The sequence below is a fragment of the Protopterus annectens genome, chromosome 3.part0 (genome assembly GCF_019279795.1).
Source record: "Protopterus annectens isolate FY-2018-M chromosome 3.part0, PAN1.0, whole genome shotgun sequence".
Classification (NCBI taxonomy): Eukaryota; Metazoa; Chordata; order Ceratodontiformes; family Protopteridae; genus Protopterus; species Protopterus annectens.
The window spans coordinates 914,976,733-915,002,870 of NC_056731.1; the positions used below are offsets into that span (position 1 = coordinate 914,976,733).

The 26,138-nt window shown below is 39.4% G+C and overlaps 1 protein-coding gene across 1 annotated transcript in view; it reads left to right on the plus strand.

The window, feature by feature from the left end:
• Positions 1-26,138, plus strand: part of THOC1 (THO complex 1) — a 1,639,837-nt gene that overhangs the window by 196,103 nt on the left and 1,417,596 nt on the right. The window contains exon 3 of the mRNA XM_044065238.1: positions 4-64. Within this exon, the coding sequence (XP_043921173.1) occupies positions 4-64 (61 nt within the window). The remainder of the gene's footprint in view (positions 1-3; positions 65-26,138) is intronic.

Sequence of the window (26,138 nt, forward strand, 5' to 3'; positions counted from 1 at the left end):
CAGTGAGACAGAAAAGAAAACCACCCTTGACCAAGCCATCAGAGGTGTCCTGGAAGAAGAAATTGTATGTGTTTGAAGTTTTAAAATGTATTATTGCATTATCTTCAGTTTTTAACTGGTTGGTTAATTGCTCTTTTTATGGAGGAAGTAAGGTCTCTGGTGTTTCCTAACAGTGTGTTCTAGTACCCTAGGAAGGCAGAATTACTCTGTTGCCAGTCAGGAAGGGATCACTCCACCCCTAGTGTGTTGGATCTTCTACCATAAAACCACCTGAAATGAGGCATTTATACTTCTGCTGGATTGTGATAGGCTTTGACAGATTTCTAAATTTTTTCCCCTTAAGTATGTTATATTTAGAATTTAATTTCTTGCTGAAAGTCTTACTTTGCTCTCCATTATTTACTGCTGGCCTCAACATTGCATAATCTACAGCTGTTTTCTTCAGTCTTTGTGCTTAACATTGTGGCAATTATTCTAGCTGGTTATTTTCTTTGGAAGCACTCATTTTAAAAATATGGATATATTTTTTTTAACATTGTTAAAATTATGCATCTTAACCTGATGGCCTTTTTCTGTTTTTATTTTTTTATGTTCAACCCTTCAAAGGGTTCCACCTTGCAAATAGCCTTTGTATTGAGAGTTTGTATATACGGTTAGGATGTTTAGTTGTTGTCTAGCCATAGACAATTTTAGGCTGTAGTTTTCATCAGGGAGGGTGATTTGTGTTGTGTTTCAAGAACATGATTACCCTTTTCTAATTGTGTTTCAAGTAAAACTGCGCTTAACATTTTTTCTTCCTGTAGCAATATTTAAATGATTGGAGAGATTTAACTTGATAAGAATACGAACATAATCTTTTTGGTAAGTATCTGATTCTCTTGTATGTGTTAGTAAGGTTGATTTCACTGGCGCTCTGTGATTTTGGTGTTGACACTATAGAGGAGAAGACCGTGGTCCAAGGAGTTCTTTTTGTTTGTTTATTGGAGTTTTAGAACTGCCGTTCTGCTGAATTATTGAGTAAGGTTGTGCACTATAAGAGCAGTTGTGTAGTCTCTGTAGTTGGACTGACTATTTCAAATAATCTTAACATTATTTTGGTCTTACTAAAAGCAGATGTGTTCAAATAAATTCTGAGCTACTTAAAACTGGTGTTAGTGAAACTTCTTTGAGTAATGCTTCCTTTTTTCATCTTGACAGCAATAGGTTCCTTTTGCAAGATGCAGAATGAGTGGATGACCTAGTGGAATGGACATCTGTAAGTCCAGGATACAGAATAGAATGAGCAGACCAGGAAAGCCACTTGGCTTGAGATCTACGGTCTACTACTCATGGGAAGGGCAGACTAAAAATGGTGGGGAAATTGTGAGGGAGAGTCTTCAGAAGATAGTGAGGGATGTAATTGGAATTAATGTTAGATTAATGGCACTCAGACTACAGTGCAAAGATAAGGCAGTATTCATAATCTCAGACATACTCCACGACAGGGTTGTGATGGCAAGGAGGAGAGTACATTCAAGCAGAAGCTGCAGGACCTGCTAGATAAAGCAAGACAACATATGAGTGGGTGTTAATAATGGGGACCTGAATTTTCATATCTGAACAGACAGAACACCAGATGAGAGCTGGAGCAACAGGAATGAAAGAGAGATCATCTTAGTCTTCTTTCTGGCATCTGGCTTGATGGTGGCCATTGCTTACTTCAGCAAGATAGTCACAAGATTGCATGCAAGACTTCATGTAAGCTAGTAGACTTTTAGTAAGAAAAGGACATTGTTAGAGTTGAGAGATTGCAAAATCATCCCCAGTGAAACAGATGGGCTGCAGCATAAACCACTTTTGGCCACAATCAGCTGGAAGCAGTAGTCTAGAGAAGGCACTGAGGTCAGCAGAGACTAGGCTGAAGACTTAGAAGTTGATTTGACTGAAATGACAAGAATTCAAGGAAATACTGTGGTGTGTTTCACCTCAGGAAGAAGAGAGGAAATAGGCTGAGTTGAATAATAATGGCAGCATGTCAAAATAGCATATAAAGACTACAGAATAGATATGTGGCAGAGCCAGGTATGAAAATAAGATAAATAAGGGAGGGCTGGTGGTGGAGTGTAGAGGTCCAGGAAGTTATCAAAAAGCATGCAGGAAAAATGGGAGATAAAAGGGTGGACCAGGCTAAGAAGGAATACTGCTTTGCTAACAAAGCAGTAGTAGTAGAAAATAAGGCATAAGAAGCACTCTACCAGTTTCTAGAAAGAACTCAACAGACATTACAAAGCAACCATCAGTTTATAAGGCAAAGACAGAGAAAAAGAGAGAGAGAGGGAGAAAGAAGGTAATCATCAGACACCCTTCATAAGAGATACCAGCAAAAACCTGCTCAGCAGTCCACAGGATATTAGAGATGGAAGAAGTACTACTTGCAGCTTCTGAATGGGGGAAAAACACACACAAACTGTACTGGTCAAGATACAGCTTACAATGAAAGAGGAACCACCCATCCTAGAAGAAATCCGTGCTAAGGAAAATGAAGTCAGGAAAAGCAGCAGGCTTAGATGACGTCACAGCAAATATAATCAAGATGTTAGGTGAGTTATGAGAAAAATCACTCCAGAGGGTGGCAGTATGGAGATAGATGACTGTAGAATAAGCATTCTACTGCTACTGTACAAGAATAAACAGGGCATTCACAACCGTTGGTAGTCAAAGCAAACTTTGTCATTCAACCATATCAAGTACAGCTGAACGAAATTATGTTTCTCCTATGTTTCTCCAAGCTCATGCACCATAACATAACAGCACAGCACAACACAGCTACATGTGACAGTAAAACAGAAGTAACACAGCAACAGTCAAAGAGCCAACCGAAGATCATAGTCCTTTTTCATCAGTGCAACCGCAGTCCCGACCATCCATATCAACTTCTAGTCCAGCATTCCTCCTTTTGACCCTCTCCGACCACAGTCCATCAATCACCTCTACTTACATCATCACCAGCAACCACCAAGTCTTCCTCTTTGCTGACACCACAGACCATCACCCAGACCGTCTCCAGCTCCATCTCCATATCCGATCACTTCAACCTTCGCTGCATTCGAGGAATCCCATTCCAAAAGAAAACAGACAAAACTCAATTTCCCGTACTCCACATCAGCTCAATCATCGCTGCAGGCTCCAACTTCCACTGCTCCACGTTATTTTGTTGGGAAAAAAGCAGGCGAACAGACACTACTACACATTTTGACATCACCAACATCCTCATGGCAATGTTCTCTCAGTAGACATCAACAAGTGGACTCGCCCGATGAAGAATTTACACAGCAAGACAAGAAAACAAAGTGCACATCGAGAGCCGGAGAGGCTGCTGCCATACAAGGCACCACCATCTTGCTGTTACTATCATTGTTACTGTTACTGTCAGTATAGAGGTGTCAGCTTCCTGTCTCCCTGCATAAAAGTGCTGGAGGGAATGATTGATAAATGAACACATGCAGTCGTAGAAAGTAAGATGGGAGATGAGCAGTTTGGATTCAGATCAGGATGCAGCACAACTAACCTGATATTTGCAGTGAGGCAGATTGAGAAAAGAGCTGAGCTAGGCATTCATGGACATGGAGAAGAAATGCAAGGTCCCAGGAAAGCTGATATGAGTAGTCCTGCAATAGTTTGAAGTCCCTGAAACATCAGTAGAATTAGTGGAAGCAATATACAGGAACCCAATCACACAAGTAAGAACAGTATTCAGACTCGCATAGGAGTTTCTCCGTGGAAGTAGGTGTGCATCAGGGTTCAACTCTGAGCCCATTGCTACTTGTACTGGTGAGGACTAAACTAGCGAACAGGTCGGTGGAGGCAGATGAACAGCACTGTTGTATGCAGAATAAGTGGTGTTACAGATTCTGAATAAGAACTTCAGCAAATTTTGGGACCCATCCCTATCTCTATCATTTTCCTCTCTATTCCTCCCTTCCCTACTACCATAGCTCACTCAACAACTGCACTGTATTGTACAGTTACCCTCTGGTGATAACCCGATATGTTATGTAAATTAATTCAACTGATTTATTATACGTTTCTTTGTTCTGTTTTTTCTTCAGTGTTATAAGGCCTCTTACTGTATTGTACTGTGGAGCTTTATCTACCTTTGCTTAATTGTTTTTTTATATTTTTCACTGTATTCAACTTCAGTTTTGTAAGTTTTTCTTGCTTACTTGTACTGTGGAGCTTTTCTCCCCAGGTCTCCACTGGAAAAAGTTTTTTTCTCAGATGGACTATCCTGGTTAACAGATGTCAAATAAAATAAACTGAAGATACAGGATGAAACTGACTGCAAACAAGACAGCTGTTATGGCAACAAATGTGAGAAATTAGAAGAAGCTGAAAATTGAGATAGAAGGGAAAGTAATAGAATAGGTTAACAGCTTCTAGTATCTGGGAGGGATTGTTGAGGAGAAGGGAAGTCTGGATGAGGAGATCAGAGCTAGAATGAGAGGGATTGCAGCCAACGGGCACAGTGCTGTTTCCAGTACTGTTGTGTGGTACAGAAACCAGGGCAGCAAAGGTAGAACAGTAGTGGAAGCGAGATGAAATGGAGATGAAGTGTCTTGAGAAGGGTGGTAGGATGCACACTGTGGGACAGATGAAGAAATGAGGGCATAAGGGCAGAAGCCAGAGTAGCTACATTTGGAAAAAAAAGTCAGAGAACATATTACAGTGGCTCAGGCACATGTGCAGGAAAGCAGAAGACAGTTTAGTGAAGATTTAGGAGAGACTGTAAGAAGACAAGGAAAAAAAGGCATCCGTCAATGAAATGGATGGATTATGTGAGAGACCACTTGCGACAGTCTGGCATTACCATTGACGAAAGTATAAGAGTGGCATTGAATAAGGAAAGATGGCAACAGTTGACACGACAGACTAACCCATGTAAAAAATGGGGGTGTGGTGTGGTTAGTGATTGTACCATCTTGAGAACCTGTGCCTGAAGTGTGTTTTGTTTCATAGGGGGAAGAATGTTGTTCAACCATTTTACTTGGAGGATGATATTCCAGGTCGTGGTGCAGAAAGCTCTGGGAATCCTGTCACCATTTAAGAGGACATTAAAAGCTTAAACAGACGACCAATTTTGCTCAGATGCACTATCCTGGTTAACATATGTCAAATAAATAAACTACCTGCTCCCAGCATCTTGTGCCTCTTGCTTCTAGTTTGCCTTCTCCTCCCAGGCTATTCCCCGGGAACTACAATGCCTTGGCTCAAGAGTTCCTGCATGTCTTGCATAGCATGCATCCTGGTGCAGGTCATCCTTCAGTGTCTAAAGTCCCCCTGCCAAGAGAAGGGGTGTGAACCCTTTTCCTGAAAAAGAACCCTTCAGACAGTGGGGGAAAGAGTGTTTGCTCTTTCTATGTATATACATTTCATTTGCATTTATCGAGTGGAAAAGTCTTATTGAGTTTAAATTGGCCCATTTTCAGTGGATGTTTATAGAGAAAAGTTCCAAGTAGTGTTTTTCATAATATGTACCTGATGAAGTCGTGTACAAAACACACTAAGGAGATGCAAGTACAAATTGAGCTACTATGTTCTGTAATGTTAGATGATATTGTTAATAAAAGTAAAAGTGTTTTAATAGGGCTGTTGGGCTTTACTTGTGGTAGAATCTCCTGGTAGTAGCAGCAAAATGAATACGCATTTGGTAGGGTAATATAGGATACAAAGGAATGATAAAAGATTTAACAGAAAGAAAAAATAAAGAAAGGAGGGTATTGAATGCAGTAGTTACTGTGCTACACTGTGTCTAACATTAAGTGATATTTAGAAGCTAGCAGTTGCATTTTATTCTGAGTCATTGTTTTATACATAGTTCTAAGTTGTCTGTTTAGAGATTCTTTAACTTTGTTAGGAGTCTCCATAAGCTCTTTTTAAGCTTTTGTATTCTACCCATGTAGCTTAGGCTACAGCAGCAGTGATGAAATGATGAATATAGTACAGTTGTGTAAGTAAACTTAACCATAACAGTAGGTGTTCGACTGTTCACTGCTACAGTAGCTGCTCGCTTCTGTCATTCTCCTTATTTTTGTACATCCTTTGCGTGCAGTGGTGAGGAATTGGACACTTTTTACCTAAAATTGACTTCTTTCAGGGCTCTAGCCTCCCTATTTTAGTTGGCATGAAAGCTCTGAAGGGCTTGGCTCATAGATGGCTGTTTTTCTCTTGGCTGTGCTTGATTTTTCATCAATCTGGGTACTTGAAAGGTGCTCTTAAGCTCTGGAAGTGGACCAGCTGTTGTATCCTCGGTAGGAAATAACCCATATGTAGTGCATGGAGTACTGTTGTTATGCTCAGATATCGGTTAAATACATCCTGGTTTAGCACTACCATAAAGCAAGATCCAACCTTAACACTTAGAAGGCTGCTTAAAAATTAAGCACCCCTATGTTAAGTCTGCATCTAAAGCTATAGTAGCACTGAACCAGGATGCTGTTTAACTAATATTGGAATATAAATAGCAGCAGCAGAACATGATGCAGGTTAATTTCAACTCTGTTTGTCTGTTTACATTACACTCACTTAAAACTTATTTGGGAACCAGCTGCTTCCCTTACATTGGGAATATGTAAACATAAAGTGGTTCCCAATTGCATTACATTCTTTCAGAGCAGGCACAGCACTTCAGTTTTTCTGTAGCTAGTAGTACATGGAGCAGAAGAATCTCCGTGCACTACAAAGAATTATGATCAGATCTCCTGTTGTATCTTTAAATTGTATGTTCTCAACATGGATGCCAAGATTCTTTGGAACTTCACTCCTGATGTGAATTTTTTGGCATGCATATCTCGAACACACAATAAGCAGGTTATGATTGGCATATTCCTCCATATTCAAACACGTGGTTATGGTAAGTTTACTTACACAACTGTTTTTTTTTTCATTTTGTAGTCCACTATCAATAGCTTGCCTAGTTTTCCACTGTAACATCTAAAATCCCAGTTCCTATATTGTTTACCAAGACTGCTATCCCCGAATGCCTGTCCATTTCCACATAGTTCACAAGACATCTCTTCCCAATATCTGCTGAAAATGTTCCATTTGCTTTTCCTTAACACTTCTGATGTATATCAAAGATAGTATGTGTGTTTTATTTTTTTACATCATTGCAGCACTGTGAATCTTCTCCTTTCATTCACTGCAGTATTAATATTTAAGGGTGTTACTGCAACATCAACAGAACAGTTTGGAGGCTCAGATATATCTTGCAGAGAAATTGCTGTTCTGGAACAGACTCCCCATCCACATAAAACAAAGTTCATCCCTGTCAGTATTGAAGCACAGCTTAGATATGTGTATGGGAAAAAGAAGATTTACCCAAGGACTGTCCCCTATACTACTATTGGACAGAGGCAGCTTTTAAATGCTTTATCCCATGCATGAGTCCCATGAAATTATCTGTGGTATGATCCCAGTTATTCTCATTAGGGGTAATATGTAATTATCAACCATGGGATGGGTAGAGCCAGTCTATAAGCAGATGGGGTAGGTTATTTGGAGCAAAAAAGGGAAATTAGGCTTAAAATGGCCCACAAGGGTAGCTAGCTTAGTACTTGCCTACGAACCTAAACATTATCCCTTTTCTTTTTTTATGAATCCTATAACCTGTAAGCATTTTTTTCCTTTTCCTGTGTCTGACATGGCCCCTGTTAAATTTTAATTTGCAGTTGTTTCCCCTTCACTTTCATTTTGCAATGCTGAAGCATGCTTTCCTTTAGAATTCCTTTATTTAATTTTTGTTGCATACCTTCTAAGTCCTCCACTTCACCTTCTACTACTACCACCTTAGTTGCCCTTTTGTTGCTTTTCCTGACTTATTTCCAGATCTGTTTTTTCAAACTCTATTATTTTGCACCCTGTTATATAAGCCATCCACCAGTGCACCTCTTGACCATAGGTAATGCTTGTTATTTTACAGTTTTTTTGTATTTGACCCTGTTTCTCACATTGCTTGTGTCATCTGTTATTGCATTCATTGATTTTTAACATCCCAAAAAACACACACTTTTGACTGACCATAGCAGGAAATATTTCCCTTTTTACCCCATCTGTGTTCACAGTGTATATGCTTCATTATTCCATCAGTTTCCTTCAAAGTCAGCATATCTCACAAGCCCCAGCCCAGAATTTCCTTTCTTCTGAAACTTTTTTTTCACAGTGTAAATATCTCTGGATAATTCAGAAAAGTATTAAACAATGTCTTGTTCAGAAGTAGTCTGTCCCAAACTTCAGCAACATTGTCTTATCTTTCACTTTCTCTAGCAAGTTCAAATATACACATTCCAAGGACAATTTTTCGTTGTTCTACCTTACCCATCTTTTTAATGTTTCAAAAGTTAACTGTCAAAAGTTCTCATTCCTCAAATATATACGAAAATGCACTGAATCTGATGTAAAACCCAGTAGTTCTACCACCATGTGCTGAATGTCAAGCATTAATTATACTGTCCTTTTTGAATAAATCCTAATAATTGGGCAGTTTTTCAACAATCATTCCTGTTTTTCCTCTGTCCTTGATTATTACTGCATAAACTGCGGTGGTGGTGCTGCGGTAGCGTTGTTGCCTCACAGTAAGACATTGTCCTGTTCGATTCTCAGCTAGAGCGTCTTCTGTGTGGAGACGTGCGTGAATGGGCGTACCTTTGTTGAAGGTTGTGCGTCAGGGCTGGCAACTCGGCACGTAAAAATCTACTGCCAATCATTAGCGGACCGGAGTTCCACTGTGGCGACCCCTAACCGGGAAAAGCCAAAAGACACGACAACAACAATAGCTGTGCTTCATTTCCTGAACGTGTGTGCTGAACTGAGCGTGTTCGTGTACTGCAGCTTCCTCCATGATTTCATTATTCTTTTTGCCCTTTGGCAATGTACTGCATCTAGTTTCATCTTTCTTTATATGTTTTTCCATTGCCTCTGCCTATAGAAGAGCACTTGTCTCCTTAGAGTTTGTTTATCCTTCTACCATCTGAGAGTGCTGCCACTTGTGTATGCATTATCTACGGACCACATACACTTCTTTATTTATAGTCATTTCCCATCTCGGCTCTCTGTAGCACATGAGGACATGGCATGTTCTGTGTCTATCCTGTCACAGGAAGGAACTCTACAGCCCCTGTACTGAAACACTAAGGGTTACTTTAAGAGTAAAACAACAGTCCCAACAGCAACCAGGTACCTCAGTAGCAAATAAAATCTCAATCCAAACGAAAAAACAATGCTGAGATATGGCTCCAGTCTCTCCAAGTAATTTTATTGCAAAAACACAAGCGCTTTCACCAACAGGCTTCTTCAGGTGTATAAAACAAGATACAAACACACCTGCTTTTATACCAACAATCATTACATCACACATTTTAAAAGTGATTCTCTTAAAGAAATAAAACAGCAGTTAAATGGGCTATACCATAGAAGCAATTTACATAAAAATATCAGTACGAGACACCAAATACTATGTTATAAATGAAATATAATATAATATATATATATATATATATATATATATATATATATATATATATTTGTGTGTGTGTGTATCTAAAACAAATATACAAATACAAATAAATGAAAAAATAATAAAAATATATATGTAAACATAATATCACCTACGAAGTGGCCTATTCTTAAGAATAGGTCTCAATGGTACACAGTCATTTAAACCATGGCCAGTGTTAGCTCTTAATTTCAGAATCCACTTAGTTTCTAGGTTCTCAGTTCGAACTCTGTCACCACCCCTCAAGTTAACATAACTTTTACCTAAAACCCTAAACGTAAATGTATGTTGTGCATCTGTCTCCTTAACATGTTTCGCTAGGGCATTAAACATACTGCCATTTTTTGTGTGGTATATGTGCTCTCATATCCTGTCCCTCAGTAGTCTATCAGTCTTGCCAACATAAAGTTTACAACAGGTTTGGCAAGTTGCAAGGTAAACCACCAACGACCAGCAAAAAACGATAGTGAACACGCAGTAATGAAGAAATAATGATTATTTATTTATAATTCCTTCAAATCCAGACCGGTTTCGGCTATTCTGTCTTTATCAATGACCATTGATAAAGGCTGAATAGCCGAAACCGGTCTGGATTTGAAGGAATTATAAAAAAATAATCATTATTTCTTCATTACTGCGTGTTCACTATCGTTTTTTGCTGGTCGCTGGTGGTTTACATTGTTGGCTTGACCCTGCATGCCATCCTTGCGGAGCGTATGGTTGTTTGCTGACGTTTTTGGCTTCGCTGGTGGTTCTCGATAGTGACAAAGTCATTGATAAAGGCTGAATAGCCGAAACCGGTCTGGATTTGAAGGAATTATAAATAAATAATCATTATTTCTTCATTACTGCGTGTTCACTATCGTTTTTTGCTGGGCGTTGGTGGTTTACATTGTTGGTTTGACCCTGCATGCCATCCTTGCGGAGCGTATGGTTGTTTGCTGAAGTTGCAAGGTAAACCACATGAGAAGAGCCACAATTAGCACTGGTTCTAAAGGTATGAATTTCTCCAGTGTCTGGATGTCGAAAGACTGTGCACTGATCAATAAACTTACAAAACTGACATTTAGTACAGAGTATAGTTCCAGAATTATCACTGCTCATAATTTGGTCCCTGGGGTTACAAAGTTGTCTCCTCAATGATTTCTTATTTTTAAAAGTAAATTGCAGATGCTTACCTATCAGATCACAAATGTGTTGATCAGAAGTCGGAATATTCCAATTATCTATAATATTTGTATAATGTCTTGTATTTCTCGAATAACTGAAGCACTTTTTAGTTTCTGTGTAGTCTTTGCTTTCAAAGTAGTATCTTCAGTTCATTCTGAAAAATAAGGTTTTGCTCTGCTCTAAGTTTTCTAACTGTGTTAACGCTTCAGTTCACAAGCTTCTGGTCATAACCTCTTTCTGTTAATTCTGCAACTGTCTTATCAAGTTGTACTATAAAGTCAGACTCTCTGGCATTCAATCTGGATGCCCTATATGCCTGATTTTGTGCTACGTTCCTAAAGACAAATTGAGGATGCATACTGTCTCTACTTAATAAACTGTTGACATGGCACTCCTTCCTATACATTTGAGTACTTAATTTACCGTCTGGCTCCTGTAAGATGGAAACATCCAGAAAGTTGACCTTACTATATGACCAGTTCATAGTAAATTTAAAAAAGTGTGTTGAGGTGTTAATATACTCAAGAAATAACATGAGTTGTTCTATAGACCCACCCCATAACAGAAAGAGGTTATCCACAAATCTACGAAAGAACAGAACCTCATCCTTAAATTTACTTGTAACTATGTTGTCCTGTTCCCATTTAAGCATAACTGCATTAGCATAACTGTTAGCACATGATGTTCCCATGGCTACTCCATTGCACTGCAAAAATATTTTATCTCTAAACATGAAAACATTGTTTCCTAGGACTAAGTCCAGTAGGGATTGTATCAGATTCATTGTATTATTGTCATATTTTTGTGTATCAGACATTAATTTAATAACACTTTGAATCCCATATTCATTGGGAGTAACAGTGAAGTGACACAACATCAAGTGTAACTAATAATAACTTTTTCACTCTACCCTGTTCTCTTTCACAATTGAAGCTGTATAAATCCCTAATGAACTGTTCAGTGTCCTTCAGTATATGGTTTGAGTGTTCCAAAAGTTTCCCCAGGAACTTTTCAAGAAAAATGGAAATAGCTTCTGTACACCAATTACTACCAGCTACAATGGGTCTCATGGAGGGGGTCCACTCTGTTTTTGTGCATCTTAGGTAAGCCTTGAATTATAGGTATTGTAGGTTTAAATATAAGAAAATAATTAAACTTTCATCAATAAGATTCATTCTGGCCATTTCCCTTATCCTATTGTGTACATATGAAATCATTCTATTAACTTGTGTAATACTGATAGGCTGGTAAAAAGTACCATCACTTAATAGCAAAAACATTCTTCTATCATCTGTTCTATCTAAAATAACAATTTGCCCTCCCTTATCTGCAAGTCGTATCATAATAGATGGATTCACTTGTAAATTTTTTAGTGCTGCATGTTCATCTTTTAGATAAATTATACCACTTATTCCTATGGTGATCATTTTTTGTTCATAAAATACTTTGTATGCATCATCTATACAAACTTGTTCAAATGCAGAAATTAGAGGACTTAGCTTAGGCATAAAAGAACTTGTTTTTTTTAAAACACAACCATTACTATCATTACTATCACCATTATTTACATGTAACATTTTTAACATCAAATTCCTTGAAAACAACTTGATGTCAAGTACGACATCAGTAATGTCAGAGTCAAGAGTTGGGATAAAGGAAAGTCCTTTCCCTAATACAGTACATTCCTGTACAGATAGAATGTGAGTAGATAAATTAATTATTGAGTTTTGCTGTTCAGAAAAGCTTTCTTGATGGTAAACGGACGCAACATTCCATCTGTGTGTTTCCGTTTGTTTCTCGTCACACTTCTCCCTCTCGATTGCGCTAGATTCGGTCCACCCTTCCCTCGGCTTGTTGATCTGTCTCTGGTGGGAAGGGGGAAATTCAGGCCAGGAGGTCTTGAGCCTCCTAAACAAGAAGGGGTATTGGTATGATGGAAGGCATCTTCTATCTCACAGCCATCAGAAACACAGCCGTTTACTGTTCGATGTACTTGCGCTTCAGTTGTAATAATTCTTTTTTTAGGCACTGTTGTCTCAATTGCCGGTACATCACAGCCTAACTCTATTGTTGTTTGGTTCAACCCTTCTTACATCTCCTGGATCATGTGGTGATTCCGATTGGTCGATGATGCTAACTCGGTTCCATTGTCAGCAGAATTCTTATTGGAACTGGTTCTATTATTGAAACGAATGGTTGAAGCTGCTTCCGAACTCAAATTATTACTGCCAATGTTATTTGTAGATCTCTGCCACATAAAGACATGGTCCTGTGAGAAATCTATTCTTTCCCTGTGTAATTTCTTGAGTTTGACTTGTGTTAGGTTTCCGACTCTACACAAATACATTCTCCAACATATCATTAATATGCTTCTCTGTTAAACCAGGATCGTATTTTTTACATAAGTCCAAATGTTTATTTCTAATTTGGGGCATTAATCTCATTTCTTCTTTCTCAGCAGCCAGCAGCAGTAATTTCAAGTAACCAGTACTGGTTTGCAAATTTAACATTTGCCATTCACTCAGTAAAGAGGGGTCACAGTCTGTTTGGGCAGGCATCTTAAGAATCCTCAGCCCCCGAGGTATAATGTTCTCAGAAATACAAGTTTGAAAATGATATTTCTCAAACTGTACTCTCTTTAACTTAAGTAGATCTTTTTCTAGAGAAAATAATTCACTCTTCAGTGCCACATAGTCTATATTCACAACATCATCTCCTTCCAATACTTGTTCATTGCATAACAATGGATTAGTTTTCTCGCTCACCTTAGAAATAAACTGGTTGGCATTGCAGTCAGTCCATGTAGTACCAGATATAGGGTTGTACTCCAATTCAGTATTCTCTGTCTCTGTTTGCGTACCTGTAGCCATATTCCTGGGTCCATTGGAGAAATAATGAAACCAACAATAAGAGTAAAAAACAGTCCCAACAGCAACCAGGTACCTCAGTAGCAAATAAAATCTCAATCCAAACGAAAAAACAATGCTGAGGTATGGCTCCAGTCTCTCCAAGTAATTTTATTGCAAAAACACGAGCGCTTTCACCAACAGGCTTCTTCAGGTGTATAGAACAAGATACAAACACACCTGCTTTTATACCAACAATCATTACATCACACAATTTAAAATGGATTCTCTTAAAGAAATAAAACCGCAGTTAAATGGGCTGTAACATAGAAGCAATTTACATAAAAATATCAGTATGAGACACCAAATACTATGTTATAAATAAAATATATATCTTTAGGAACGTAGCACAAAATCAGGCATATAGGGCATCCAGATTGAATGCCAGAGAGTCTGACTTTATAGTACAACTTGATAAGACAGTTACAGACTTAACAGAAAGAGGTTATGACCAGAAGCTTGTGAACCGAAGCGTTAGCACAGTTAGAAAACTTGGACAGAGTAGAGTAAAACCTTATTTTTCAGAACAAACTGAAGATACTACTTTGAAAGCAACGACTACACAGAAATTAAAAAGTGCTTCAGTTATTCGAGAAATATAAGACTTTATACAAATATTATAGACAATAATTGGAATATTCTGACTTCTGATCGACACATTTGTGATCTGATAGGTAAGCATCTGCAATTTACTTTTAAAAATAAGAAATCATTGAGGAGACAACTTTGTAACCCCAGGGACCAAATTATGAGCAGTGATAATTCTGAAACTATACCCTGTACTAAATGTCAGTTTTGTAAGTTTATTGATCAGTGCACAGTCTTTCGACATCCAGACACTGGAGAAATTCATACCTTTAGAACCAGTGCTAATTGTGGCTCTTCTCATGTGGTTTACCTTGCAACTTGCCAAACCTGTTGTAAATTTTATGTTGGCAAGACTGATAGACTACTGAGGGACAGGATAAGAGAGCACATATACCACATAAAAAAGGGCAGCATGTTTAATGCCCTAGCGAAACATGTTAAGGAGACAGATGCAAAACATACTTTATTTATTTTACATTTGTTGACCGGGCTAGTCTAGCTGGATATATATCCATTTTCAGTAGAGGCCCGGGGAGAAAAGCTCCACACAAATACAAACAAAAACAACAAAAAAAACAAAAACGTATACAAATAGAAATATATCATTACATGGTAAAAAAGGATTAAAAACCATATGATACAGTGTAACATTTCAGAGATCAAAGACACTTCAGAAAGTTAACATACAACATAATCTTTCTTATAGAGGTGAATAGATGCACTCTAGAAAGAGATAAGTACAATAATTTACATCAGACTTGAGGGATTTAAGCAATACATTGAATAAAGTTTGGTTTAGTGATAGTCTTAGTTACACGACTAATTATTAAATGTTAGGAAGAAGGTAGAAGAGGAGAAAAACAGGGTATAGGTGTTGATTAGTCAGGTTTACTACAAGGACATAGCCAGTGACTTTGGAGGTAATTTTTGAGTTTTTGTTTGAAGAGTGGCAATGATGTAGTTAGTGTTATATCACTAGGTAGCAGATTCCAGCTCCTTCCTGCTGTATTAGTAAATAGAGAGTCACCAGCTGTGTTATTAGACTTTAAGCTGGCAATGAGTTTACTAGAAGAGCGAAGGGAGTTGAGATTATTATATGGGATTAAAAGTTTTGAGAGTATAGGGGTATTATTGGGTTGGTACAGTATTTTGTGGGCAATTGTGAGTTGGGGGATTAACAGATGGTTTTGAAATTCCAGCCAGTCTAGTTGTTTCAGGTTAGAACAGTGGTGAGTTCTAAAGGGATTTCCAGTAGCGAATCGGGCAATATTATTGTAGCAAGTTGCAAGTTTGTTAAGGTTAGTTTTCTTAAGGTTAGTAAAAACAGGCGAGGCATACAGAAGAGTTGAGATTAGATGGGAATGAGCGATCTTGGCTCTAGCTGATGTGGCTAAGAAAGACTTAATTCTATATAAGGATCCTATTTTTCTGTTGACTATTTTAATGGTGGTGTTAATATGTTGATCAAAAGAGAGATTATTGTCAATGGTTATTCCTAACAGTTTGGTAGTAGAGTCAGGTGAGATGACAGTGGCATTATTTGAAGAGATTGTGAAGTCTAAGGGGGAGGACCTAGTAGTGGGAGTAAAGAGAAGGAGTTTAGTTTTTTTGGCATTAAGTAGGAGGTAACGTCTGGTAAACCACATTTCTACTGTGTTGAAGATGTTTTGAGTAAGGGAAGAAAGTTCAGTTGGAGAGGTAGCTGAGCAAATAAGGGTGGAGTCATCTGCATATTGAATGCAGGTTGCTTGAGGAATTGCTAAATGGAGATCATTAATGAATAAAGAGAAAAGAAGTGGTCCAAGAATGGAGCACTGAGGGACACCGATGGTGACAGGTAACAAGGAAGAAATTTGATTTTCCCAGAGAACTGCCTGTTACCAAGGTAAGATCTGAACCAATTAATGGCTAGGTTATCAAAGGAGAGAGATTCAAGAATGTTAATTAGGATGGAATGGTTAACCATGTCGAAAGCTTTAGAGAGGTCGAAGAGCAGAAGAGAGAAGGTTGTTGTTGCGGTTTCTATTGATAGTGTCTGTAAAGGATAGGAGGGCGGTGGTAGTACTATGATAAGGCCTAAAGCCATGCTGACAGCTTGCTATTATGCTGTGGAGAGAGAGATACTGTAAAAGTTGTTGGTGAATGCATTTCTCCATAATTTTTGCTAAGGGTGATAAGAGAGCAATTGGTCTATAGTTAGAGTAATCGATAGAGTTCCCACCTTTATGTAAAGGGATAATGTGGGAGACTTTCCAGATGTCTGGGATGGTTCCTTCTTGGATTGTCCTATTTATAAGTATAGATATAGGGTATGCGATTACCTTGGCTGCTTTTTGGAGGTAAAGAGAAGGAAGCTTGTCAGCAGATGGGGTACAAGGCTTCAGTTTATGAATACGTCTATAGATGAGAGAGGTAGAGATGGGTTGTAGTTTAAAGTTATGGGAGGAGTGTGCTAGGTTGATTGGAAGGTTGGAGTTATCAGTGTTTAGTTGTCTAGCTAGAGATTGTATAGTGTCCAGTGAAGAAAGAGTTGAAGGTATTTGCAGTTAGATGGGGGGTATCTGGATCAGCATCAAGAGGGGTGGGAGTTTGAGTTACCTGGGGAAAACAGTCTATTGATAACAAGACCAGAACTTTTTTGGATTATTTTGATGAGTTTGTTGAAGTTTACAGTAGTAGTTTTTGTTGTCAGTAATGATTGCTTTTTTAGTAGTATTTCTAAGCTGGCGGAAATGAAGATCAGAGCTATTTCTATGGCATCTCCATTTGGCCCAGACTTGGTTTCTAAGTAGAATTAGATTTTTAGTTTCATTAGAGAGCCATGGGGCTATGTTGGACTTCATTCTGATGGTACGTTTGGGAGCATGTTTGTCAAGAATGGATAAGAAAGTTATATTAAAGTATATTACTGCATTTTCAAGAGGAAGGGATTTTAAGGGGTTCCAGTTGCATTCTCTGAGTTCAGTTTGAAATAAGTCTATGTTAAAATGTTTGGTAGAGCGTATTATTCTAATGGTGGGGAGGTTAGGAAAATCTTTCTTTTCTCTTGTAATACAAGTCAGAGTGACCACTGACATCATCTGGCAGGGTTCCTACTTTGTAAGTTTGTTTAACTTTGTTTATGAGTATCCAATCTAAGATGCTCTCTTTTTTATTAAGTTTATTAATTCTTGTTGTTGAGGTGATGGTTTGGGTGAAACCATGGAGGTTGATGTGAGAGGTAGGATTTTCAGCATTGATACTTTTCCAGTCTATGTTGAAATCACCTAGGATTATTGTTTCTTGGGGGTAAGTCGTAGATACCCAGCTGAGAAAGGTTTCTAAAGTGGGTATATTATTACCTGGTGGTAAGTAAATACAGATAATGTAAAGGGATTTCTTGGTGTTAAATTGGAATTTAGTTATGAGGACTTCTACTTTGCTATCCTGGGTTGGATAAGCTGGAAGGGTGGAGATATTAAGTTCATTCTTAAAAAGAATTGCTACTCCACCGCCTTTACGTTTTGATTGGTCAAGTCTCACTATATTATAGCCTTGGGGAGTAATCTCATTGTCTTTTGTATCAGGTTTTAGCCAAGTCTCAGTGAGGCAGAGAATATAAAAGGAATGGATATCTAGGAGGGCATGAAGGTGAGATACTTTATTATTGATGCTTTGAATGTTCAGATGTCCTATTAGGAGGGAATTATTGAGTTTAGGGTTAGTTATTTGAAAAGTAGGGTTGGTAGGTCCAGGGTTGGGGTGGATGTCCCCATCTTGTAAGGTGGGATTATTTGGTTTTGTTATTAAGTTGTTTTTTAGATAGGTTTGAAGTTTCAATTTTTTATCGGTGGGTAGGACATGATTAATGTGGGAGAGTCTGTGGTATTTAAGTAGAAGGTAGCTAGGAGTGGAAGTAATATTGGAGTGTGTAGTTAGGGGTGTATATGTGCAAGTTGTAGTTTGTTTGTGTGAGTGTATAAGCTGGATATAGTGCAGATTTTCAAAGGAGGTACATTTACATTTAGGGTTTTAGGTAAAAGTTATGTTAACTTGAGGGGTGGTGACATTAGAGTTCGAACTGAGAACCTAGAAACTAAGTGGATTCTGAAATTAAGAGCTAACACTGGCCATGGTTTAAATGACTGTGTACCATTGAGACCTATTCTTAAGAATAGGCCACTTCGTAGGTGATATGTTTAAGATATATATATATATATATATATATATATATATATATATATATATATATATTTTTTTTTTTTTCTGTTTTATTTATAACATAGTATTTGGTGTCTCATACTGATTTTTATGTAAATTGCTTCTATGTTATAGCCCATTTAACTGCTGTTTTATTTCTTTAAGCGAATCAATTTGAAATTGTGTGATGTAATGATTGTTGGTATAAAAGCAGGTGTGTTTGTATCTTGTTTTATACACCTGAAGAAGCCTGTTGGTGAAAGCACTTGTGTTTTTGCAATAAAATTACTTGGAGAGACTGGAGCCATACCTCAGCATTGTTTTTTCATTTGGACTAAGGGTTACTTTGTTTAAAAATATTCTGTACAATAGTTACACATTTTCTATATTGTACACTTTCTCATTATATGCACCTTAATATTCTTCACTGATAAGCCTCCCTATCCTTCAGCCACAGCCATCATTTTATTTCCAACATTATTTCTTCACTATCTATTTTGTACAGTAACTGTTTACGTCTTTTACACAAATACCATATTGTCATAAATAAAAACCTTATCCTATTTATTTTTCTATTTCCTTCTTTGTCTTTCCCAAATTATATCATGTTCATGTCCATATTCTCAAATCCTTTTCGTTTATAAGTCATTTTGAAAATGTAACTGTCTAAATGTAACTGAGGATGCCGCGGTGGTACGGCGGTAGCATTGTTATCTCACAGCAAGAGGTTCTCCCATTCGATTCTCGGCTGGGCTTGGGAGTGCCTTCTGTGTGGAGTCTGCATGTCCTCCCCATGGTTGGGTAGCGTTCGAAAGACATGTGTGCGTATATGGGTGTGCCTTCATTGAAGGTTGGGCGTCGAGCTGGCACCTCGGCGTTTCGTAAAAAAAATCTACTGCCAATCATTAGCAGACTGGAGATGTTAATCGTGTTTCACTGTTGCAGTCATCACTGTAGGGTTCTTCCTGCCGGCAGGCAGCCCTTGGTCGGCCAGAATCCCAAAGTCTGGATCCGGCGTCGGCTGTTCAGTCATGCTCCCTGACGTCAGAGCGCCAGGAGTACAAAGCTGCCAGCCGACGCCATGTTCTCCAGTCTTTCTTGCCGTGCGGTGGAAGCAGTTGGCAAGTGCCGGTCGGCTGACTCCTGATATTTTTTCGTACTTCAGTCCGAAGACTTACTTCTTCTTCTCAAAGCTAAGTACCCCGTTGGGGAAACTTTTTTCTTGCTCCAGTCCGATGTCAGAAAAAGTTAATAATTGTATTTCTTGTGGGAAGCAAATACCTCATAAGGATTTCCACTCTTACTGTATTCCTTGCTTAGGCCCTGACCACGATATAGCTAGTTGTCGGTTTTGTGCTAGATTTAACCAACGTACTATTAAGTGGAGGTACGATTTTGCTTTTCACTACTTTGGCAGGCGATTTAATTATAATATGTCGTCGGACATGCTTCCGACTACCAGAGTTCACAAATGACGCAAGGATAAGGACAGGCCTCCGAGGTCCAAATCAGACGACGGTTTACAAGCAGAGCCAGCTACAGGTTCGGCCGTCATCAGTGAGGCGTTTCGCAGCCCCTGTCGTTGGCCATTTCAGAACCGATTGCCGAAACGGACTCCCACGAGGAGCCTACTAGGCCTTTGAGTACTCCAGCTGCAGAACCTTCGGACAATGCTCCCTCAGATGGGTCCGGAGCCGCTGTGCAGATATTGGCTTTCGAGGGGGTTTTCAGGCCTACACAGCGTCTGATAAAGGCAAAGACAAAGGCGAAGACTGCTTCTAAATCAAAGACACCAGCCCAGGCCTCTTCTGATCCGGGACCCAAATCTCAGAAACAGCTGCTTAAAATGGCGGAGGACTTACTAAACATGATTAGGGGTTCACATCCCCCTCCAGACAAAAGGCCAAGGCAAGAATTGGATTATGAATCCTCTGATCAGGCATCTATTTCTTCAGTGTCTTCCTCTGAACAGGAATATACTTTCCCTCCTTATGAGGATTCTGATGCTGAGGAATCCGTTCCATCAGCTTCTTCCCCTGAGGATTTTTCTTTTGGGGAAACTTTACATGACATGAGGGAACATTTTCACTGGGAAGGACAGGAGTTCTCTGAATCTAAGAGAAGGCTTAGGGATTTCCTTCTTCTTCCCCAACATAGACCCCTGACTATTCCTCCTATTTTGGATATTGTGGATGATGCCTTTTCTGAGACCAATTTAACTCCTGACTCCTTTCCTCCAGCCCCTACTAAGCCCGACAGATATTGCAGGGTCCCTGACTCCCACCAGTTCCTTTTGAAAAATCCTGCTGCTGATCCAGAAACCATTTCTCAGGGTCTTAAGGGTGTTAAGGCCACCTCTGCTAAAAACCCTATTCCGACAGATAAGGATAATAAAGCTTTGGAGAGATGGGGCAAAAAAGTGTACACTTCTGCTACTTTATCTATTAGGGCTTTAAATTGTCAATTTCATATGCTAAAATATCAGCAATTCGTGCTGTCTGTTATGAAACAAAAGCTAGGTACCATTTCTGCATGGGCAGTTAATAAGGAATTACACAATTTGATGCATGCTACTGAGCAAGTGGGGAAGCATGGCTTACACTGTGGTTTTGATGCCTTTGAGGCTTCATGTAGGGCGGCTGCCACTGGCACAGTCATTAGAAGGCATGCTTGGTTAAAGGAACAAAATTTACCTGATCAAGTGAAAGCAAAGTTACTGGATGCTCCTGTTCAGCGTAATGTTTTGTTTGGGTCTAAGGCTGAAGAGGTGATAAAGAAAATGGAGAATAAGGCAAAATCCATGCAAACGGTTAAGGATTTCTTACAGGTTCAGCCCCCAAGATTTAGCATAAATTGGCCAACAAAAAATTGGTCCTTTACCAGCTCGGACAGGCCTCAGAGGGGTAGATATAGGCGCTCCAGAGGGAGGGCTCAAGCACAGACCTCTTACAGACCTAGACAGTGGAGTGCTTCCACCACCAGGGGTGGAGAGGACAGACCTCAATTTTATAAAAAACAGGCTCAATGACTCCCACTGCATGGCTCCAGGAACTTCTCTCCTGGAAGCCCCTCTAGGAGGAAAACTCTCTCTTTTTCAACAAAATTGGACTTATATAACCCAAGACAAGTGGGTTCTGGATGTAGTTTCAAGGGGTTACAAATTCCACTTTCATACCTTGCCAAGACCAAACGGATGGCCAGACCTGCCAAAACACCAATGGGCAGAGGCATTAAACCAGGTGGGATCCCTCATGGCTATGAGGGCCATAGAACTGGTTCCACAATCAGAGATGGGACAAGGCTTTTACTCAAGGCTCTTTCTAGTTCCCAGAAAACAAAATTCATGGAGACCCATCTTGGATCTGTCAGTCTTAAATACTTTCCTGGAGATACCAAAGTTCAAGCAGCTCCTACCAATGTTGAGCAAAAATGCATGGATGGTAACATTGGATTTAAAGGAGGCTTACCTACACATCCCTATCAGACAGGAGTGCAGAAAATACCTCAGGTTCAAGGCCGGCTCGAAACATTACCAATTCTCTGCGCTGCCCTTTGGCTTGTCTACTGCGCCCAGGGTCTTCACCAAGTGCCTGGCACCAGTAGTAGCTTATTGCAGACTCAAGGGAATTCAAATTTACCCTTATCTGGACAACTGCCTTATTCAAGCAGACAGCAAGGAGGTCTTACTCCAGCACCTGGAATTTGTTCAAAATCTACTCAAGTACCTGGGATTCACTGTGAACCTAAAGTCAAATTTGACACCCACACAACAGATAACTTTTCTGGGTGCTCTTCTAAACACAACAACCCAGATGGCATTCCTGACATCCGAAAAACAACTACAGCTGGCTTCAACTTTCAAAACCTTGGCGTTAATGTCTCTGCTAACTGCAAGGAAATTCCTGCAGGCTTTGGGTTACATGGCCTCCTGCATCCTTCTCATACCAAATGCAAGACTACATATGAGAAAAATACAATGGTACCTAAAAAGTGTATGGTCCCAGCATTGCCACAGTCTAGACACGCAGATTGCTGTCTTGCCTACAAAAGGAATTCCATTGGTGGTCCATGGCATGTCTTCACAACAAAGGGAAAGCCTTCAGTCTGCCTCCAGCCAGCCAAGTGTTAACCATGGACGCCTCGGATTACACATGGGGAGCCCACTTGCAGGGGAAAGGCCTGCAAGGTTTTTGGACAGAGGATCAGAAGCACCTACATATCAATTTAAAGGAGATGTTAGCTGTACAGAATGCCCTCTTGGCTTTCAGGGATTTTCTACAGCCAGGACAACTACTGATACGGACAGACAACACCACAGTTTATGCGGTACATAAACAAGCAAGGGGATTCACACTCCTACCCCCTTTGCAGACTAGCCATGACTCTGTGGAATACAGCTTTAGCTTGCAAAGTGAATTTACAAGCTCAGTTCCTGCCAGGGAAACAAAATATTCTGGCAGACAGCCTGAGCAGGAACCTGTCAGACCCACACGAGTGGATGCTAGACACCCAAATATTCAAGATGATTCCAGAAGCCTGGGGCTGCCCGGACATAGATCTATTTGCATCCCCCCTCAACCACCAGTTACAGATTTTTTGCACAAGGACATTTCACAAACTAGCATGGAAAGTGGATGCTCTCTCATTCAGTTGGAGAAACCTCTCTGGGTATGCTTTTCCTCCACTACCTCTTCTTCCACGGGTGTTATTAAAGATCAAGCAGGACAAACCCAAGATGATTTTACTGGCCCCACATTGGCCTCGTCAATTTTGGTACTCAACATTGATGAATCTATCCCAGGAGCCAACTTGGATTTTACCTCAGATTCCAAATCTTTTGTCCCAACACCAGGGCCAGGTTCTGCACTCTCATATCAAAACTCTTAGCCTGGCAAATTCAGGGTCTATGATTAATCCTACCCTTCCCAAACAGGTCATGCATGTCATCTTAGAAGCCAGACGGCCTAGCACTAGAAAATCTTATGCAGGTAAATGGAAGAGATTTTGCACCTGGATGCATGCTCAGGATTCGGATCCTCGCATTCCTAATATCCCATTGATTTTAAATTACCTGACAGACATGCTACATAAGGGTTTATCCTTCTCCTCCATAAAAATACATGCCTCAGCTATCTCTGCACATTACAATACAGATCCTCCAATCTTTTTGCATTCATGTCTGAAACAATATCTCAGAGGAGCAAATAATTTAAGGCCCCCTAGGACACCACCCATACCTGCCTGGGACCTCAACTATGTTCACTCTGCCTCCTTTTGAGCCTGCTGCCACATCTGATATTAAGTATTTATCATGGAAGACAGCTATCCTACTGGCTTTGACCTCAACCAGGAGAGTCTCGGAGTTACAAGCACTCATGGCTGTGGAACCTTATATTATTTTTCACCAAGATAAGGTGTCTTTAAGGACTAATCCTACTTTCATGCCTAAAGTGGTTTCCAAAAGTGGCTTTAAATCAAACTATTCACCTGCCAACTTTTTTCACTAATCCACAAAATAAGGGGGAAAGGATCTTGCATTCCTTGGATATACACAGGCAACTTCGTTTTTACCTGGACAGAACCAAGGATATCAGGAAAACAGAGCAACTGTTTGTTTCTTATGCAACAAATTCCCAAGGGAAAGCTATTTCAAAACAGACCATTTCTAAATGGATTGCTCATGGAATCAGATTTTGTTACACTCATCATGGAAAGCAAATCCCAGGAAAAATTAGGACTCACTCTACCAGAGCTGCTGCTACTTCAGCTGCCTTTTTCTCAGGGGAGTACCTACCAAAGATATTTTGGAAGCTGCAATTTGGAGTTCAGTGCATACTTTCTCTAAGCGCTATAATCTCCCTCTTTACTCTAAGTCTAGGGCAGGCTTTGCTTCTGCAGTCTTGCAGGGCCTTCTAGCCGCCCCTACTACTCTATAACCACCACCCTCTACCTCAGCTTTGGGATTCAACCCTACAGTGATGACTGCAACAGTGAAACGCTATGAACATAGTACAGTTGTGTACACTTACCATAAATGTAGATGTTAGAGTGTCTTCACTGTTGCAGTCTGGGTTACCCACCCTCCTGTCCCCTCTTATACTTTCATTAGTGTGGTTTCCTACTTCACCCTTCTGAGGTGTATTTGCTACAGGGTATGGGGTTTGTTGTATGTTACATTTTTGTTTTACTATTAGCCTTCATTTTTGGGCACCTGACATCTGGGGCAAGAAAAACTGGAGAACATGGCGTCGGCTGGCAGCTTTGTACTCCTGGCGCTCTGACGTCAGAGAGCATGACTGAACAGCTGACACCGGACCCAGACTTCGGGATTCTGGCCGACTAAGGGCTGCCTGCCGGCAGGAAGAGCCCTACAGTGATGACTGCAACAGTGAAGACACTCTAACATCTACATTTATGGTAAGTGTACACAACTGTACTTTCCGCTGTGGTGACCCCTTACCGGGAAAAGCCGAAAGATGAACAACAAACAACTGTCTGAATGTAACTGTCGCTCATTATGAAGTAACTATTCATCTGACTGTATACAAGATGTATGTGTTACATGTAAAATTGTGTGGTAACAGCTATTCTTAAATGAAACTTTTCTTCCCAGCCCTCTGCTGAAAAAGGGTTTGTGGCCCAATCAGACTAACCTAGTAATCAAATGCAACAAATAAAATAAGCCCCCATTTTTTTCCTCACTGTATACTTTTCCTTTCTTCACTGGATTTAATCTTGAAACCCATTAGAAGTATATAAAAAAATATATTACAGTTCTTTTCCCATACAACTCAAAAGCACATATACACCAGCCAAATAAGCTAATTTCCCACAATACATGTGTATTTAACATATAGACATATTTCTTAAGGGTAATTGGAATACCTTGTACCTAATACACTGTCATTTCCTGTAAATAAATCCCCCAAATGCTTTATTTAGATATAAATCTGCATTCCCCAGCAGTACTTCTGTTTTTACAAGTCATCTGTGTAGGACAACAATAATGGCAGTTATATTCCGTCATTATTTTTCCTTGTTGCTTCTAAGCCGTCCCCACAAGTTAAACAGCCATATACTCATTGCCCCCCCCCCCCGTTTACTCTTTTTTTTCCCTAACCCAGATGTTCACCATTGCTGATCCCCATGATACTTCATAACTTGCCTTATTTACTGTTGACATTTTGTTTTATACCTTATTCTTGTAAAATATTCCACATTTCTTTGATTTACACTGTCAAATGCTTTTGCCACATCACAAGCAGCCGTTCTTCCTTTATCTTTCCCATTTTCTATAGTTTCTACTGCTTTTTTTTATCACAAGCATCTAGCTTTCATTTATTTTCCTTAAACTATATAAACCCTCAGTTGTACTTTATTCAAAATGTCCAGCATACTTTTCTGAATAATTTTCATGAAGATTTTATAGTATGTATTCCCATTGTTATTTACCTCCAATTCTTTATACTTTCTTTTTTTCTCCCTGTTTCCATATAAACTTCAACTCCTTTTGAAACTTCATTTTTATTCTTTCATCCATCCATCCATTACTTTCAAAAATTCCTTCTCCTCTGCCTATGTCCTTTCCTTATGAAAGTCATACCCTGAACAATCTGGTCCAGGTGCAGATAGTTCTTTCTCCATATTGGTGCTTTTTTCCTGTTTATTGGTTTTGTTTTGGGCACCTCATCCTCTTGGACTTGATTTTGTGTTTTTCTTTCTCCATATTTATCACTTCTAATTCCTTTCTTGAAATTTATCTTTCT